This window comes from Stenella coeruleoalba (assembly GCF_951394435.1).
Source record: "Stenella coeruleoalba genome assembly, chromosome: 19".
Lineage (NCBI taxonomy): Eukaryota > Metazoa > Chordata > Mammalia > Artiodactyla > Delphinidae > Stenella > Stenella coeruleoalba.
Genome location: NC_137165.1, coordinates 55,763,458 through 55,781,136, shown reverse-complemented (window position 1 = coordinate 55,781,136; position 17,679 = coordinate 55,763,458). Strand labels below are relative to the sequence as shown.

Here is a 17,679-nt window from a genome sequence, read left to right as displayed (position 1 = left end):
TTTCCAACTATGTCGCCAAGGGGCTGAAAGAAAGGATCTGGGCCAGATCCTTTATAACCAAGGATTTGGTTATCAGGAAAAGGATATGGATGGAAGAAAGTGCTGGGCTGGAGGGTGGGGAGACCTGGGAACCCCCTCCTCCAGCTTTCCCACACTCATCGTGCAGGGTCGTGTCCCCATGGGAGGGGCAGGCGCCTGGGATCCAAAAGAGCTGATTCGGCATGACTTTGCCACTCTCTAGCTGGGTGACCTTGGGCAAGTCACCGGGCCTCTCTGAGCCTGGTATAATGATGGAACATGGGCTATACACTTGAGCATTTCTAAGGTCCCTTCTCGATCCAGGATTCTAGGTTGATGTGCGGTTCTACCCCAGTGGGGGAGGGCAGAGAAAAAGGAACACTGTCTAAACCATACTGTCTTCTAACCACGATCCCTGATTCTAGACTTATTAGGGGTGGTTTTCAGAGAGGTTCTGACGTCTGCTCACTCACTCAGCCACTGCATTCCCTATGGATTGAGGAATCTCATAGAGAAAAATGGTTGACTGTCTAGCCAAACTCCTATCGGTCAAGGGCTGGGGAAGAGAGAGGGGATGAAAGGGCCCACGTTAACCCCTTCTGTATCTAAAGAGACTGTTCGACCCACCATGCCAAAAGGTCAGAGTTTTAGGAGAGTTCTGGTGACCATATGTCATATTTTCCAAACTGACCATCAGGACCCACGATGTCAGAAAGGGATTTTCGTGCCACTGGTTACAAGATGCAGCCTCGGAGACGGAATGCGGAAGCTGACATTCTCAAGTTTGGTAAGAGGCACATGGTTTGTGGGTGACAAGGGACAGAACAGCTGAAAACAGGAGTATCCCAAGAAGTCCATGTACCATGAGCAACACGCAGGGGACCATCCCTTCCTCTGTGCATCTGTATGTTCTCCACCCCAGGAGCGCTGCCCTTCCCACATCTATAGACGTGACGAGCCTCCGCCTTGGCATTCCCACGGAGACAGTAAAAACCACCCCGGATGTTGGGATGGGCATCCACCTCTCCCAGCCGGGTCCAAGCTTCCTCCCAGGGCTCTCCGGCTTTCCTCTAGGCTTAACTGCAAGACTTCCTTCCACTAAACTGATTGCAGGGTCACGATTCCTCCCCCATTTAATTTATTACACCACTAAGAGACACAATGACCTACTTGGGACTTCTGTATTCACACCAGAGCCCCTGGGCTGTGAACTTCTCACAGAAGGTTGAACTCGGCGCCATCTCCCCATGTTACAGGCAGAGCACTGGTCCTGCCCTTGGTCCTGACCCTGTTCTTAATTTCCTGCTGTCTATTGTCTCTCTGCTAAGTGCTGAACGAGGGAAAGGTACTATTTAATTGCTTCAAAAATATCAAACAAGCCAGGGTGGAGGTTATCTCCTCTCCAGCCCTTCTATTTTTCTGGTTCAAGGTCTGGTTACTTAGTTACTCAGCAAACTGCAGAGGAAGGGGAGGCAGCCCCACCGGTGACAGTGCAGACTTCATTTGGCAGATGGAGGGGAAGTCGGAAGAACAGCCATCAGGACTCAAAGAGGGACCGGAACCCTGAGGGTAGCCGCCAAGTGCAGGTGGCAGCAAAATCAAACAGCTCTCTCAAAGTCATTCAAAGCCGGGAGAGGGAAGCCTCCCTTGTCCGGACAAAACCAACAATTGTTCTAGATTACACAGTTTCTGCTGTCAAGGTCAAGGTTGTTCAGACCCCACTCATCCTGCCCTGCGGTGGAGACAGGCGTGCCTGAGGTGGATGGATCAGGCCAGTACTTTTTCCAGGCTGGACTCACCCCACCTGCCTTATGGGGAGGCGGGGGAGAGGAGGCTTCACAAGGAAAGGACAGCGAAGGGGGATTTCACTGGATCAGATCATCCGAGATAAAGAGCATTGTTGGAGGAGGTCTTGGAAAAGACGTGACAGCCGGTTGACCTGAGAGCCGGACCAGGGCAATCTGAGGCTCGGTGCCCCCTCCCCTGTCCTTGGAATGTACATTCCCTTGCTAGGAACCAGCTCAAAGCCTTCAGAGCGATGTGTTGTCGAGACCATCCAGAGACCATCCAGAATGAACACATGACTGAACCCCCTTAAGGCCTTTATATAAATGTCTAAGGTTCTGGAGGGCGGGAGCAGAGCTCTGTGCATTTTGCAGCACCCAAGATAAGCCTCACGTGTGACTTTCTTGCTTCTTAAAACTGCCACCCACCAATCTTCAGTGGCTACCTTTCTTCCGTCTCTTCTTGCCCTCCGTGTCCAGGGGAGGCAGTTTTGAATTTCACCTGGGAAACCCCTGAGGTTGCACCCAAGACGACTACTAATCGCCCCTGCTAGCTGCCTTGAAGGGAGATGGTTATTCAGCCGATCCATCAGGGGCAGTCTGCTTTTGCTGGTAGTACTTATATAAAACTAAAACAAAAGCATTGTTGCATCAGGGTTACCCTGAGGGTTGGGAGGGGACGGGAAGGGGGACATTGAGAGCCACTGGTTCATTTGTTGTATAGGTTAGAAAACCGATTCTTTTTCAAAAAAACAACACAGGAGTTTGGCACCAACAGCTCAAGATCTTTGAAAAGATAATATGGTTCCCGGGAAAGGAATTTGAGACCGGAATAGGCATTTCCTGGATCTTCCTTTTCTTCCTCTTTTCCTGGAAACCAGTTGGGTCATTCGTTTTTGTTGTTTTTTTTTTAAATTTTTTAAAAAATGTATTTATTTTTTGTTTATTGATTTTTGGCTGCGTTGGGTCTTCGTTGCTGCGCGTGGGCTTTCTCTAGTTGCGGCGAGCGGGGGCTACTCTTCGTTGCGGTGCGCGGGCTTCTCATTGTGGTGGCTTCTCTTGTTGCGGAGCACGGGTTCTAGGCCCACAGGCTTCAGTAGTTGTGGCGCACAGTCTCAGTAGTTGTGGCACGTGGGCTCAGTAGTTGTGGCTCGCAGGCTCTAGAGCGCAGGCTCAGCAGTTGTGGCGCACAGGCTTAGTTGCTCCGCGGCATGTGGGATCTTCCCAGACAAGGGTTCAAACCCGCGTCCCCTGCATTGGCAGGTGGATTCTTAACCACTGTGCCACCAGGGAAGCCCTGGGTCATTGGTTTTAAACTAGAAGTTGCAACAGGTACTACTGCAGCAGCTCTGTCCCCCCCGACCCCCCCACCCCAAGCATGCAGGGTTCTCTTGAGCTCAATTCCACTCTGTCTCCTGGTACTATGACCACCCCTCCTTCTTCCAGCTGGTGGTGAGCAGGGGCACCCCTATTCTGTTGAGCTACCCGGATAACGATTCAAGTCCCATTAGGACTGACATCTCAGAAAGAGACACATCCAAGGATAACCCTTGATTTCCACCCTCGCGGTGGGTACCCCAAGACACAGACTTGCCCAGATAGAAACTAGCAGTTGATTGCTACCTTACCTGGTGGTTCCAACTTCCCAGGTCACTCACCCATCTCTAGGGCTCACCGTACCTGCTAACCAGCCTCTGGACTGTAACTTTCACTGGTGAATTGCAAATCAGATAATAGCACGGTCAGAGCCAGCTCAGCCCACAGAAGAAAACTATACTTGGCATTTGCTTTCTGTTTTCCTGTCTTCTAATACTGTACTCAGGATGGTGAGTGTGTGTGTGTGTGTGTGTGTGTGTGTGTGTGCGCGTGTGTGTACTTGGAGGAGGGTGAGGAAGGAGAGGCTGCAGGACCAATTATGACATTAAACTTGGAACAGAAGCTGAATCATCACAGTCAAAAAATAAATAGCTCTACCTGTACGGGACACAGCACCTACTTCATGCACGTTTGTATGCATTTGCTCCCTCACAGCAGGGAAGAGGAGGGGCTGTGCCGAGTCCGACCAGCAGGTGCCCACGGTCAAGGTTAAGGTAGGGGACGGGCTGCACGGCCACTGCATCTCCAAGCTGTGGAAAGCTGGGAGGGCTGGGATGAGACGCTCCCTTGCTGGGCCTCTGACTGCTCCCGCACCCGAATTTTGGAACCCGAATGCGGGCTCACACCCTGTGCGGAGGGGCGTTGGTCACCACATGGAGAAGGGCCTTCCCCGGACCCGTTTTCTCCCGCTCCATCCCCTGGCCCTGCGCCCGGGGATGACCCACTGCTTTGCAAACTTGTCTGAATGCAGAGATGGCAGAGGTCGCGGAGCGAGTCTGGGTCGCCGGGCGCCACTCCAGCTGCCTGGAATAGGCTGGGTGAAATAGAACAGACTCTGTGAAAGCGGACGGAAGACAGCGCGTGTCCCTGCCACCGGTCTTGGGGAGGCCGAAATCGCTCGACCCTTCGCGCCCCGCACGCGCGTCCCCTTCTACCCCGGGCGCCCACGACCTCCGCCCGGAGCCCCCCGCAGGATTCTCGGTGCGGCTCAACCCTGTCCGCCCACAGGACCGGGAGGGCGGAGCGAGCTGCCGTGACGTAATGGGGGGGCGTGGGGAAATGAGCCGAGGGGCCCGCGCTCGGCACGGCCAGTGCAGGCGGCGCAGCCACCCGCGCGCGCGGTCCGTCACTCGCGCCCGGAGCCTCAGTCCGCGGCTCGGCGCCCGGGATCTGTGGGCCCAGCGAGCTCTCGGCGGTGCGACTCGCGAACGGAGCGGGCAGCTCTGGACGCCGAGCGCCGGCCAAGCGGCTGCGCACCCGGCTGGGTTGGGGACGGCCGCTGGGTGCCGGCGAACCGAGTTGGCGGATTGCAGCGGAAAAGCAAAGGTGAGCTGTGTGTGTGTGTGTGTGTGTGTGTGTGTGTGTGTGTGTGTGTGTGTATGAGAGTGAGAGAAAGAGAGAGACAGACAGACAGACAGACTGACAGACAAGCACTTGGGCACCTGGGTGCGTCTGCGCTGCATGGGGGTGCGCGCGTCGGTGTGCCCGACTGTAGGTCCCGGTGCGTGGTTCTCCACCCTCGTGTTTTTGGGGGTGATTTTGGTGGGAATGAACGACAGCGGGTGTCCCGGCGTGAGTGGGGCGCCGTGGGTCGTGTGTGCTGGAACGGACGTGTCCGCACAGCTGCATGCTGGTGTGCGTGGCGTGCGCCCTTGTGCGGTCCTGGTCCCCCAGCCGAGTGTCCAGGTGACAGCTTCGACGGCGACAGTTCCTCTCCCATTCGCCCGCAAAAGAGCCGGGACGCGAGGAGAGCGAGGCCGGGGCGGGGGACACCGCCGGGGCTCCTGCGGACGCGCACCCGGGATCCGAGCCTGTGAGTGGGAAGCGACGGAGCAGGAAAGGGGTTCCTCCCTTGTTCTTTCTCGCCGGGCCTGGGACACGGATCCCGAGCGGTGCAGGGTCTGCTCCCCAGCGCCCGGGCGGAGAGAACAGGATGCCTAGGTGTGGAGAGGCCGAATCTCTGACTGGCCTGCGCCCGCGAGCCGCCGGCCAAATCCCCAAGCGGCTGTCGCCCGCTCCCAGCTGTGCCTGATGCCCCGGCCTCTCTCTGCCTTCAGAGACAAGGGTGCTGGCAGGACAATCTTTAATCTCCTCCTCCTGGAAATAGAAGGGAATCCTTCAGGAAACCCTTGGGTCTGATGGCCAGCGAGGTGGATGGCGCAGAGGAGGATTTTCTGTGCCCGCCTGGAGAGCCAGCTGGGCGGGCCGGAGTCTCACCTCTCCCCACTGCCCTTCAGCCAGCGCTGCCTCGGCTTTTCCTAGGCGCACCAGCACCTCGGTGGCCGGCACCTGGCTACTGAGTCTCCCCCCACCTGTGGGGCTCACGCTTCAGCCGCCCGGTGACCCACTGGGGTTTAGGAGGCCCGAGGGAAGTGGGGTGGGGCCTGAATGGAGGGAAAGATGCTGGGGAGAAGGGAAAAACTGAAGCTGAGCAGGATTTAGAACCACCCCGGATGCGTGGTCCCCATCCCAACATTCTTAGGCTGGGAACCACAGCCCCTCTGGGAGGGGAGGGGATGCTCTAGACCATTCTCACCCTCCTCTCCAGAAGAGCTGGAGTCAGTCTCAGAGGAAACCAACAACCAGGCATGTCCAGGATCTAACAATTCTTAGGCTGGAAAAAAAAAAGCAGAAAAACCAAACTTCCTGGTGCATTTAACCACAATCCAGCAACGAATGATGCCTGGCATTGGACTCCACTTCCAATGAGACACAAATGAAGCAAAGTCACTCAGAGACCTTAGGCAGCTGACTTCGCTGTTGATGCAGTAAGATTCACTGTGATTCAAACTCATTTCTTCTTTGGAGGAGGCTTCTCACTCCGGACTGGTTCCCCAGCTTACCATCTCTGCCACCTTCACCAAGCTCTGAACTCTGTCTGTTGCTACCTCTCTCAAAAATGACCCTATGCAATTCCATCCCATTGTGTGAGACTCTAGCGGAAAAGGCAAAGTCAGGGCTGGAGGTCAGCATTCAACCAACCCACCCTCACCTGCCTGCATCATCACCCCTATCCCCAGAGCTCTACACAGGGCTTCTGCAGCCCAGAGGTCTTCAGTTTTACCCAGACATAGAGTGTGACCTTGCACATCACATAGATGGGACCCTGGAAATGCTAGTGATGAATGTATACTCCAATGCAGGCGCCTTAAATAAGATTCTGGGTCAGAAGAATTTAAGTAACTAGCGAAACAGATAGAAATGATATTGGAAACAACCTATGTTAACTCAGGGATGCCAAAGATGGTTTCTTCACAGCTTCTGTTTTTAACAGCTGCCAGTTTATGCTTTTCAGCCAGTGCAGACATTGAATCCGGGGTCCCCAAAGCACCCTGCAGGAAGATCAGTCACAAAGCCCAGACCCCACTCTACAGGCAGTTGTGTAGTGGGGAAATCAGCACAGAAAGGATGAGCAATGCGCCTGGCGGTGCAGAATGAACCGGAGGCAGAGGTGGGCAAGCATCCTGAGGCATTCGTTGCTGGCTAAGTCCCCTATAACTCATCAGCAGTCTCTCCAAGCAGAAAGGAGCTATCTCCAGTCTTCACTCAGGCACCAAGAAAAGCGCCCTGCTCAGAGGAAATGTGTCCACCAAATGAACTATTCCCGCTATGAGCTCAGCACATCACCCCTTTTCCAGCCTCCCTCTTCCCAGAATGACCTCTTACCTGCCCTCCTGGCTTCATGTATTCAAGACCCAACTCAAACATTCCTCACGTGAAGCCTCCTCTGAATCCCCCAGCAGAGAACGGCATTCTTAGATCCTTTGTTCATATCTCCATGCAACTCACACCCTGTAAGAGTTGGCATCCTTCCTGTCTCCCCTCCTAAGTTGTCACCTCCATATCTTGTTCACTCCTGTACCCCTGGTATCCAGAACAAAGAAGCCCCCCAGTGATGTTTTCTGAATGACCGTAGATAAATCATTTAATTATGTGATGAGCTATTGTTCTATATCTTAGGCCAAGCCAACAGTGTTACAATCACTTTCTCGGCATGGAGGTAAAACAGGAGTCAGCTGCTTCAAACCAAAGCCCGGTTATCAGCCACTAGTTTTCCAGTCCACTGAGCAGCAACTGTGATGCTGCGAAAAGTGCAGAAGACCTGGGTGTCCTGTGTTCAAATCCCAGCTCCACCAATGATGTACAAGGGAATGGGAACAAGTTCCCTAAACTCTCTAAGCCTCAGTTTCCTCATCTGTAAAATGGGGATAATTATCCCCACCTCATAGGATGGTTGGCAAGGTCAAGGGGACAGCGGATGTGAACGAGCGACATCTGTGTTTGGAACTCACTTCTGTGAATGAGCCTTCCTCCCTCACACCGGTTCCTGTTTCTATGCGTAATCAGGGGATCACAGGCAAATTCTCTGGGGTGTGAAAAGATGAGCATCCTGCCGAGGGACTTGGGCAAGGACTCTCCGAGGCATGAGGAGGTCAAGCACGGAGTAACGAGAAACAAAAACGGAAGAAACAAAAATCAACTACAGCATACATTTGAAAAATAAAAGCAAGCCAGATCTTTATTTTTAATATTTAAGACTATAAATTGGTTCCTCGTGTAGGCAGCTTTCAATAACTTAGAAATAAGTAAAATGGTAGATGAAAAAGGGAGAAAAGATAAAATTTTTTAGAGTTCTGATGATGAAGCCAGCACAGTGCTGGGCATTTTCACCTCCACCGCATCACTTGGCCTTCATGACACCTCCACTGTAACAGATGAGAGTCAGAGCGGTTAAGTGCCTGGCGCGGGGTCACGTGGGCTCCATGGGTGGACCCTAGGTTTTTTTCACCTCTGAAGTCTGGGATTTTTCCACGATGGGATTTTTCAGAATGGAAAGACCCCAAAGCAGTCGACAAGCCAACACAGATTTCCTCAAGGGGAAAAGGCCAGGAATGCCGGCGTCAGACTCCTCTGAGGTCAGACCTCTCCAAGCTCTGCCTTTTTACAGAGCTTGGAGAGGTCCGGACCAGTTAGCTGCTTAGGAATCGCTGTGTTGCAGCCACCGCCAACTCCCATGTGTGCATCCAAGGTGACAAGATAAACTCTGATGACTTGACTCAAACCCTTTCCCCCCAGTGGACAAACAACTCAAAAAGCCTGCACGCTGATGAGAATGGGCTGGTAGGCTCACGTTGATGTGAAAGGTAACACACTTTCCAATTGAAGAGCATCTGACAAGGCAAACCAGAAACACGGAAAGCTGGTGAGAACTTAAGTGGCCTCTGACTGATGAATCAATTTTCTCTTTTTCCTTGCAGATGTCACAGTGGATCCTTTGCCTCCAGGACCCGTGAAGGTGAGAGTAAGGTCTCTGGCTGGTGGGAACTAGCCTAAGCTGCCAGGCAGCCATGGATCTGGCATACGAACTACTCAATGGGACCCAACCTTGGCTTTCCTCTCCATTCGACCTCAGTGGCTCCGTGGCTACAGCCAACATTTCCAACCAAACAGAGCCATACTATGACCTGACCAGCAATGCAGTCCTCACCTTCATATATTTTGTGGTCTGCATCATTGGGTTGTGTGGCAACACGCTTGTCATTTATGTCATCCTCCGCTATGCCAAGATGAAGACCATCACCAACGTTTACATCCTCAACCTGGCCATCGCAGACGAACTCTTCATGCTGGGTCTGCCCTTCCTGGCCATGCAGGTGGCTCTGGTCCACTGGCCCTTTGGCAAGGCCATCTGCCGGGTCGTCATGACTGTGGATGGCATCAATCAGTTCACCAGCATCTTCTGCTTGACAGTCATGAGCATTGACCGATACCTGGCTGTGGTCCACCCCATCAAGTCGGCCAAGTGGAGGAGACCCCGGACAGCCAAGATGATCAACGTGGCTGTGTGGGGGGTCTCTCTGCTGGTCATCTTGCCTATCATGATATATGCTGGCCTTCGGAGCAACCAATGGGGGAGGAGCAGCTGCACCATCAACTGGCCAGGCGAATCCGGGGCGTGGTACACAGGCTTCATCATCTACGCCTTCATCTTGGGGTTCCTGGTGCCCCTCACCATCATCTGTCTTTGCTACCTGTTCATTATCATCAAAGTGAAGTCCTCTGGAATCCGAGTGGGTTCCTCCAAGAGGAAAAAGTCTGAGAAGAAGGTCACCCGGATGGTGTCCATCGTGGTGGCCGTCTTCATTTTCTGCTGGCTCCCCTTCTACATCTTCAACGTCTCTTCGGTGTCCGTGGCCATCAGTCCCACCCCAGCCCTTAAGGGCATGTTTGACTTTGTGGTGGCCCTCACCTATGCTAACAGCTGTGCCAACCCTATCCTGTACGCCTTCTTGTCTGACAACTTCAAGAAGAGCTTCCAGAATGTCCTCTGCTTGGTCAAGGTGAGCGGCACAGACGACGGGGAACGAAGTGACAGTAAGCAGGACAAATCCCGGCTGAATGAGACCACGGAGACCCAGAGGACCCTCCTCAATGGAGACCTCCAGACCAGTATCTGAACTGCCTGAAAAATCAATCAATCAAGCGCCAAGCTCTGCGACCGGCTGTGTGCTCCGCACCCCACCCCCTTCCCTCCCTCCCCCATCACCTGGCTTCTAGAATATGGAAGTGCTCAGCGTGAGTCCTCTTCAGAGAATGGTGTTTGAGTCCGGCTTGTCTGAGTGAATGACAATGTATTAAGCTGATTACCTCCCCCTTAAAGTGAACGTTTCAATGCAGGCAGACAATGCAGAGTCTGGAGAGGTGATCTTTGGAGGCGCTGAAGTTCCACAAAAACAGAAAACCCTCTCTGTGTGTCTGTGTGTTTAAAGCCCAATCTGTACTCTTGTGGTCTTACACTTATACTCGCCTGTTCCTATCTAGTCCCTGTATAGTCATGACCTACGTTTCCTGAGTTCATGTACACAAGTAGAAAGTTCAAATGTGCATAGTATAGGTGGACATTTATTTCAATATGGTACCCGCAGGAATGGACTTACCCTGAAGCCAACAAAGTTTAAGCTTCAGGGGTCTCTCTTGCTTTGGCAGTATGTTCACATGGCCGTATGTTTTTGGAAAAAAAAAAAAAAAAGAAAGTAAAAGTATCACCCACAACAGACACACTAAACATCGACCTTTAATCCACGGATTCCCTGGGCTACTCCTCAAGCACTGTTACAGACAGGCGCTTCACACCATCAGTGACGTTTTTCTGTCCCTGAAATTGTAGCTGGGCTTGTATACAAGCAATAAGAAAAGAGACGATGCCCATTTCATTGGCTGATCACAATTTCCAGAGTACAAAGAAGGACACGCTCGGGTGTTTGCAAGGATGCCATCGTCTCTAGGTTTGTATGAAAGCCTCACTCTCAGTGTCTCACGTATCAATTATACCATATTTAGGAGTGAGCTTGCCTCTTCTGGCTCCCTAGGCAAGGGCTGCCTGACAGTTAGAATGACTAAGAGCTCCACCTGTGGTTACGGTGCTGCTTTTCTTCTATCTGCCTGTGTAACTCATGCCACCTCATTCCCAAAAGCACCGTGGCCCAGAAGATATGTTCAATAAATAATGATAGATAAATCCAAGCAAAAGTAAAGAGGTACAATTGTAAGATGAGACTATCTGGAAAGTTGTTACACAAAACGCATGCCATAGGGACTTCCCTGGCAGGCCAGTGGTTAAGACTCTGCGCTTCCACTGCAGGCGGCGTAGGTTCAATCCCTGGTCAGGGAACTAAGATGCCACATGCAAAAAAAAAAAAAATGCATTCAGTAAAATCCCACAAGGTTACCAAAGGAAAGGTCAGCTGCAAGGTCAGCTCAGGACCTCTTAGCAGCCGCAACTAATGGACAGTGACGCCCCCTCCTCCTCCCTTCTCTTTCATAACAACAAGCAAAGATTTGCAATGAAATGCTTTAAACCCAACTTTACCATTATCGTAATATGTGATGTTCCTGGGTCTTTGCATAAACGCTGACGTTTACTTAGAGAAGTGATTCCAAGGGACCAAGAATAATCCTAGCCTCCACTCAACATGTAATTATGAAGACAGATCGGCTGGATGCCAGGAGAGAGTAAAAAGTGATGTACTCCATTGATTTTAGGATATCTGAGCATTTGGGTTATGCAAGCTACTACTTACCTTCCATTCTCATGGGTGGTGAAGAGCGGTTTAAACCTAAGCGGATGTAGTGAGAAAGGTATCAGGAGAGATGATAGGACATTGGGGCCTGTGTGGAATATGATGTTAGCTTGTGTTTCAGTTAACACAGAGAGCTGAGTAATATTGGACATGGGGTTGGAACTTTGGTGAGGTTCATGCCATAGCTTGGGACAGTCTAAGAGGACACGAGGACAAGGACACTGAAGGATAGAAGGACGCTGCACTTCTTTCTTTTGCTTGTTTTTATGAAGAAGAGAAGAGAAGGAGAAGGAGTCGCGCTCCATTAGCTGTGACTGCTGGGCAGTTCTGAGTTGAACTCGTAGCTGATCCTGAGTAATCATGTGTGATTTTGCTGCGTGCATTTAAAAATTTTTTTAATTGAAATATAGTTAATTTACAAAGTCATTAATTTCTGCTATACAGCAAAGTGATTCAGTTATATATATTTTTTATATTCTTTTCCATGATGGTTTATCATAGGATATATATATATATTTTTTAACATCTTTATTGGGGTATAATTGCTTTACAATGGTGTGTTAGTTTCTGCTTTATAACAAAGTGAATCAGTTATACCTATACATATGTTCCCATATCTCTTCCCTGTTGTGTCTCCCTCCCTCCCACCCTCCCTATCCCACCCCTCCAGGCGGTCACAAAGCACCGAGCTGATCTCCCTGTGCTATGCGGCTGCTTCCCACTAGCTATCTACCTTACATTTGGTAGTGTATATATGTCCATGCCACTCTCTCACTTTGTCACAGCTCACCCTTCCCCCTCCCCATATCCTCAAGTCCGTTCTCTAGTAGGTCTGTGTCTTTATTCCTGTCTTACCCCTAGGTTCTTCATGACATTTCTTTTTCTTAAATTCCATATATATGTGTTAGCATACGGTATTTGTCTGTCTCTTTCTGACTTACTTCACTCTGTATGACAGACTCTAGGTCTATCCTATCATAGGATATTGAATAAGTTCTCTGTGCTATACAGTAGGACCTTGTTGTTTATCCCTCCTATATATAATAGTTTATTGCATGCATTTTTGTGTAACAACTTTCCCTACAGTGTCATCTTATAATTGTACCTCTTTTTGTTTTTGCATAAACTTATTTATCTCTCATAAATGGTAGGCAGAGAAGAAGACGGAGGCTGGTGGCTGGGAATTCAGAGCTGGCAGTGAGCTGGAGTCTGCTTACACAAACTCATCCTCTCCTCCAAGACAGAATACAGGTATTGAAGCTTTCGGCCCCAGCTGCCCTAAATAGGAGCCTTGTGCTGGAAAAGCGTACAGCCTGGTCACTGACAAAGGCAGCAAGTAGGTGGTTGTCGAGGTAGATGTTCATAATCAGCCCCAGACGTGGCTGTCCAATCAAGACCATCAAGTTACAATGAAAGACAGAAACGAACTTTGGCCTTGTTGAAGAAAGGTAGAAGAGAACCTTCAAAAGGTTCCTTATATGAGGCAGAAGGTCTGATGAGTGTTTCTGAAACATGCATCACCACAAAAAAAATCACAATATTTAGCGGACCAAGCATTTGGGCTTATAAGTAATAACTTATAATCAGCCACTTTTCTAATCCATATTTTTTGCCAGATTCAAAAACACCAAATTTCCTATCAAACGTTCTAGCAAAGCAAACCTTCACCTAAGTAGTTGTTCTGCGTCTAATATGTTAGAAGCAAGACAACTTTCATTCTCATAGGCAGAGCCTCTAATTTTTTTTTTTCCCTAGCAGCTCTTCTAGAAAGTAGGCACCAGGGACTGTATTCTGCTTACAGCTAGAAAGCTTTTATAGCAGTTACCCAAGTCGGCAGACCATCAGAGCTAAGAAGAACAGCTCAAGGCCAAGCTTTCACACCTGCCGCTCCCACCGCCAACTGCAGTGACTGCCCACCCTTTCCTTTAACTCGGCAGTGACTGAACACAGGCTGGGTACCTAGTTTCCTCGTTTAGATGTGTCAGGTTGTAGATATCTGGACTAGGCTTCAAAACAGAGCTAAATATTAACCAAGACTTAACCAAGTTAAATAGAAAACATGATCGATTCTCCTAAGATTGAAAGTGAGTATAATATCATTAAATGAAACGCTGTAGCTTGATCGCTGGGCTCCATGAACATCTGCTCCCGTAGGACAAAGGTGTTCAGCATGAGAAAGCTGATGACACAGAGGCTCAGGTCCAGGTGGGCAGAGAGGGAGTTTTCACGAAGGAGAAGCTTTATTTTTTTCATCTCTCTCCTTTCCTGGCATCATTGAAGGGCCAGACCCGGGGGAGGAAAAGACCTCTTTGCCAGGATATGTGTCTGGTCCAGAGAGGGGGCTTATTTGTGACCCTGATCCTACAAGGACTGGAAGCAGAAAAGGAATGTACTGGTTAGAGATACAATTGCCCCATCCTTTTCGAAAAGCCCGTCGAGGAATGGGAGGCAAGGCCCACTTAAAAAGAAATCTGAAACGTCTTCCCAGGGCTGTACCGACTCCAGTTATTCAGTGATGGGACCTCCAATCCCTTAAGCAGTAGAGAAGGTCCCTTGGCAGTGGCAGTCCCCGAAGAGAGAAGGAGGGGTGTGCTGTGAGCTACCAAATAAGGCTATTGTAGCCTGGACACAGAAGACACAGGGGTCCCAGGTCCTTACAAAGAAAAGATTACTAGGTAGCCAGTACGGGGCCCCTGAGAGAAGATTGCTAGTCTCAAGAGAAGAAGAGCCACCAGTAGCAGGACTACATGTAGTCGCAGCAGATACCACAAAGGAGCAGCAATGCCCTCCTGGACGGTGCGTCCTGCGCCCCCAACCTGGCCGATGGTTGGGAATCAGTTCCTCTGAGACCCCTCATCCTCCAGGCCAGGCAACATAGTCATTCCTGAGAGAGCCGATATTTTTTCTCATGGACACTGTTTTTTAACAAGAACCCCAAATGCTTCTCAAATAACAAAACAAAGCCTTAGCTGTTTTCTTAACATTAACCAGAATCCCACTACTCCGGAGAAATGGACTGTCTTCCAAGGCTCTCAAGTTCAGCTCAACTGGTACCTTCGCTGCACTGGGTGCGCTCAGACACACACGGGTGACGCAACGGAGCGCATGCACACACATGAGATGCACATACACGTGAAGGACACATTCACACGTGTGCACATGACATGCATGCGGACGTGTAACACACACTCACGTGCACACACAACGCACCTTCTGTATCTTTTGGGCAAGACCTCCAATGCAGAGATTCTCCAAGGCTTTCAACTGAGGAAGAGAACTAGAATCTGACTAGCTCATTTGAAGTCTAAGGATACTGAGTCTTTTTTTTTTTTTTTTTTTGCGGTACACGGGCCTCTCACTGTTGTGGCCTCTCCCGTTGCGGAGCACAGGCTCCGGACGCGCAGGCTCAGCGGCCATGGCTCACGGGCCCAGCCGCTCCGTGGCATGTGGGATCCTCCCGGATCAGGGCACGAACCCACGTCCCCTGCATCGGCAGGCGGGCTCTCAACCACTGCGCCACCAGGGAAGCCCTTGAGTCATTTTTTTTCTGGTAGGGGAGAGGGACATTGTGCCTGCAGTAATTTTTCACCTGGAGGATTCCGTGCCAGGTCACACACTGCACACCTAGCCCCAGCCAGCTGTCCCCGCAATAACACCTCAAAATTTAAAAAAATAAAAAAAAAAACCAGGGTTGGCAAAAGGGTTATCATCCTCACCAGTCAACCAACCTAAAGCGAAGGTCCTGCTCACAGCAATAATTTTGTATAAAACAAGAAAACTTCTTTGCAGAAAAGTCACTCCAAATAATTTTAAATTGATTCTCATCAAGGACAGTGTTTTCATAGGCCTTCCCCACCTGCCGCCACGCTTCCTAATGCAAATCTTAGGTTGAACATTTTGGGGGAAGCTGAGATGCTCGGCCACCGAGAAAATGAATCACAGTTCTCCTTCTCAGCTGTGAACACACTTCCACAAAAGAGTGTCTTCAAGATAAAAGAGGTCCTCCCTTCATCCGCCGCTCCCACCCCAGTCCATTTCCATGGCTCGGGATGCCTACGTCAGCTCGTCTCGTGCATTTTAAGTACCAGCCAGTATGTGATGGGGAAGAATGTCTTCTTACAGCCTTTTTTGATGAACAGGAGTCTCCAGGGTTCATGCTCAAGATTACCTAAAGTTAGCTTAGTCCCAGTTGCACTGTCAACTTGGGAGTCTAGACACTTGTGGAGCAAAGGCTCAGACTGGATGAAGACTCACTTTGGCTTCCACTTAAACGCTTTTTTGCAGATTAAAATAGTCTCCTACATTCCAACAGTACACAGAGTAATCAAAGTTCATGAAAGATAATGGAGACATCGAATTTCTGACTAAAGGAGATAATATTAAAGTTGATGATAGAGGTTCATACACAGAAGGCGAGAACTGGCTCGAAAAGAAGGACGTGGTGGGGAGAGCCAGAGGGCTTTTACCGTATGTTGGTACTGTCACCATAATAATGAATGACTATCCGAAATTCAAGTGTGCTGTTTTGGCTGTAATGGGTGCATGTGTGTTACTAAAACGTGAATCCTAGAATGAAAAGAAGTTCCTGGGACCCGACTCAAATAAGATCTGTTGAAAAAGAGAAAAGGTAATATATTTGAAATGTTCCAATTTCTGTATAAAAGGAAACAATGTGGAGCCGTTTTTGTCTTGTTCGAATAAATGATTCATCAGTAGACAAAATAAAATAAAACAGTCCCCTAAATAGCTCGCCCAGGTGGGTGGGCCCTGTTTATCGCAGGCTCGTTCCGGGAAGCGACAGACCACAGCTGTTTCACTGTCCTTCTCTCCTGCACCTTCACGCGACCCCCTCTGCTTGTTCCCAGCTCCAAGGGCTTGAGGACTGGAAGGTGGCACCCGTCGCATCCTCAGCCACACGGCGTGTTGCTGGGGGCTATCTCTGCAACCAAGGAAACCCATTCCTCCTCAATCTTGAACAGAACAGCTCTAGAACAGCCGAGCAGACCCAAAATCTGGTTTGCCATCGGCAACAGGGTTCTGGGCTGTTGGGCCAACATGGAGATGGGTATTTAGAGGGTCTGGGATCTCAAGGGCTTCCTTACAGCCTCCGGGACTGATAAAGTAAATCCTAATTGCTAGAGAAGAACCAAAGCAAGGCACGGAAGTAGCAGCTCCATTCTTTTTTTTTTTTTTTTTTTTTTTGCGGTACGTGGGCCGCTCACTGTTGTGGCCTCTCCCGCCCCGGAGCACAGGCTCCAGACGCGCGGGCCCAGCAGCCATGGCTCACGGGCCCAGCCGCTCCGCGGCATGTGGAATCTTCTCAGACTGGGGCACGAACCCGCGTCCCCTGCATCGGCAGGCGGACTCCCAACCACTGTGCCACCAGGGAAGCCCCCAAGCAGCTCCATTCTTAAAGGGTGTCAAGGTCAGTAAGGGTCCAGGTCTTGTGCAGTCAAGACAGGGGCATATTTCTTAAAACTTAGCCTATCAGAGTTCGTTTCCTTTATTTCCTCTGTCCATCTTTCCAAATAGTGTTCTCTAATATTTACATTTAAAATTTGAAATTTTTGAAATGATTTCTCCTTTTGAGCATTCCACCTGCCCACCTTTAAATAGAGAGGGACACTTCATTTTCAGAAAATGAGGCTGGGGGACTTCCCTGGTGGTCCAGTGGTTAAGACTCTGAGCTCCCAGTGCAAGGGGCCCAGGTTCGATCCCTGGTCAGGGAACTAGATCCCGCATACGTGCCACAACTAAGACCCAGCGCAGCCAAATAAATAAATCAATATTTTAAAAATTTAATTTAATTTATTATTTTTGGCTGCATTGGGTCTTCGTTGCTGCGCACAGGCTTTCTCTAGTTGCGGCGAGCGGGGGCTACTCTTCGTTGCAGTGTGCGGGCTTCTCACTGCGGTGGCTTCTCTTGTTGCGGAGCACAGGCTCTAGGCACGCGGGCTCAGTAGTTGTGGCTCACGGGCTCTAGAGCGCAGGCTCAGTAGTTGTGGCGCACGGGCTTAGTTGCTCCGCGGCATGTGGGATCTTCCCGGACCAGGGCTCGAACCCGTGCCCCTGCGTTGGCAGGCGGATTCTTAACCGCTGCGCCACCAGGGAAGCCCTAAATAAATATTTTTTTTTTAAATGAGGCTGGGAACGGATTTTGAAGGGAACAGCAGAGAGGCATGTACTCCTGCAGGTGGATG

General features: G+C 50.3%; 2 protein-coding genes across 11 annotated transcripts in view; one reads left to right on the top strand and one right to left on the bottom strand.

Moving 5' to 3' along the window:
- The window catches only part of SLC39A11 (solute carrier family 39 member 11), a 429,582-nt gene that overhangs the window by 395,964 nt on the left and 15,939 nt on the right, over nt 1-17,679 (bottom strand). The window lies entirely within an intron of this gene.
- On the top strand, nt 4,489-16,490 carry SSTR2 (somatostatin receptor 2). 2 transcript variants are annotated; one of them, XR_013825141.1, is made up of 3 exons: nt 4,489-4,724; nt 8,657-10,684; nt 12,631-16,490. XR_013825141.1 is itself a non-coding variant. In XM_079905991.1 (2 exons), the coding sequence occupies exon 2, from the start codon at nt 8,747-8,749 to the stop codon at nt 9,854-9,856; it is 1,110 nt and encodes a 369-aa protein (XP_079762117.1). In that variant the 5' UTR covers nt 4,489-4,724; nt 8,657-8,746; the 3' UTR covers nt 9,857-16,490. The 2 variants fall into 2 exon arrangements, 1 of the variants encoding a protein (XP_079762117.1); XM_079905991.1 differs by having other exon boundaries at nt 8,657-16,490.

What these genes read in the sequence shown, in the direction of transcription:
- SSTR2 (XM_079905991.1), top strand. Translation starts at nt 8,747, where the DNA reads ATGGATCTGGCATACGAACTACTCAATGGGACCCAACCTTGGCTTTCC.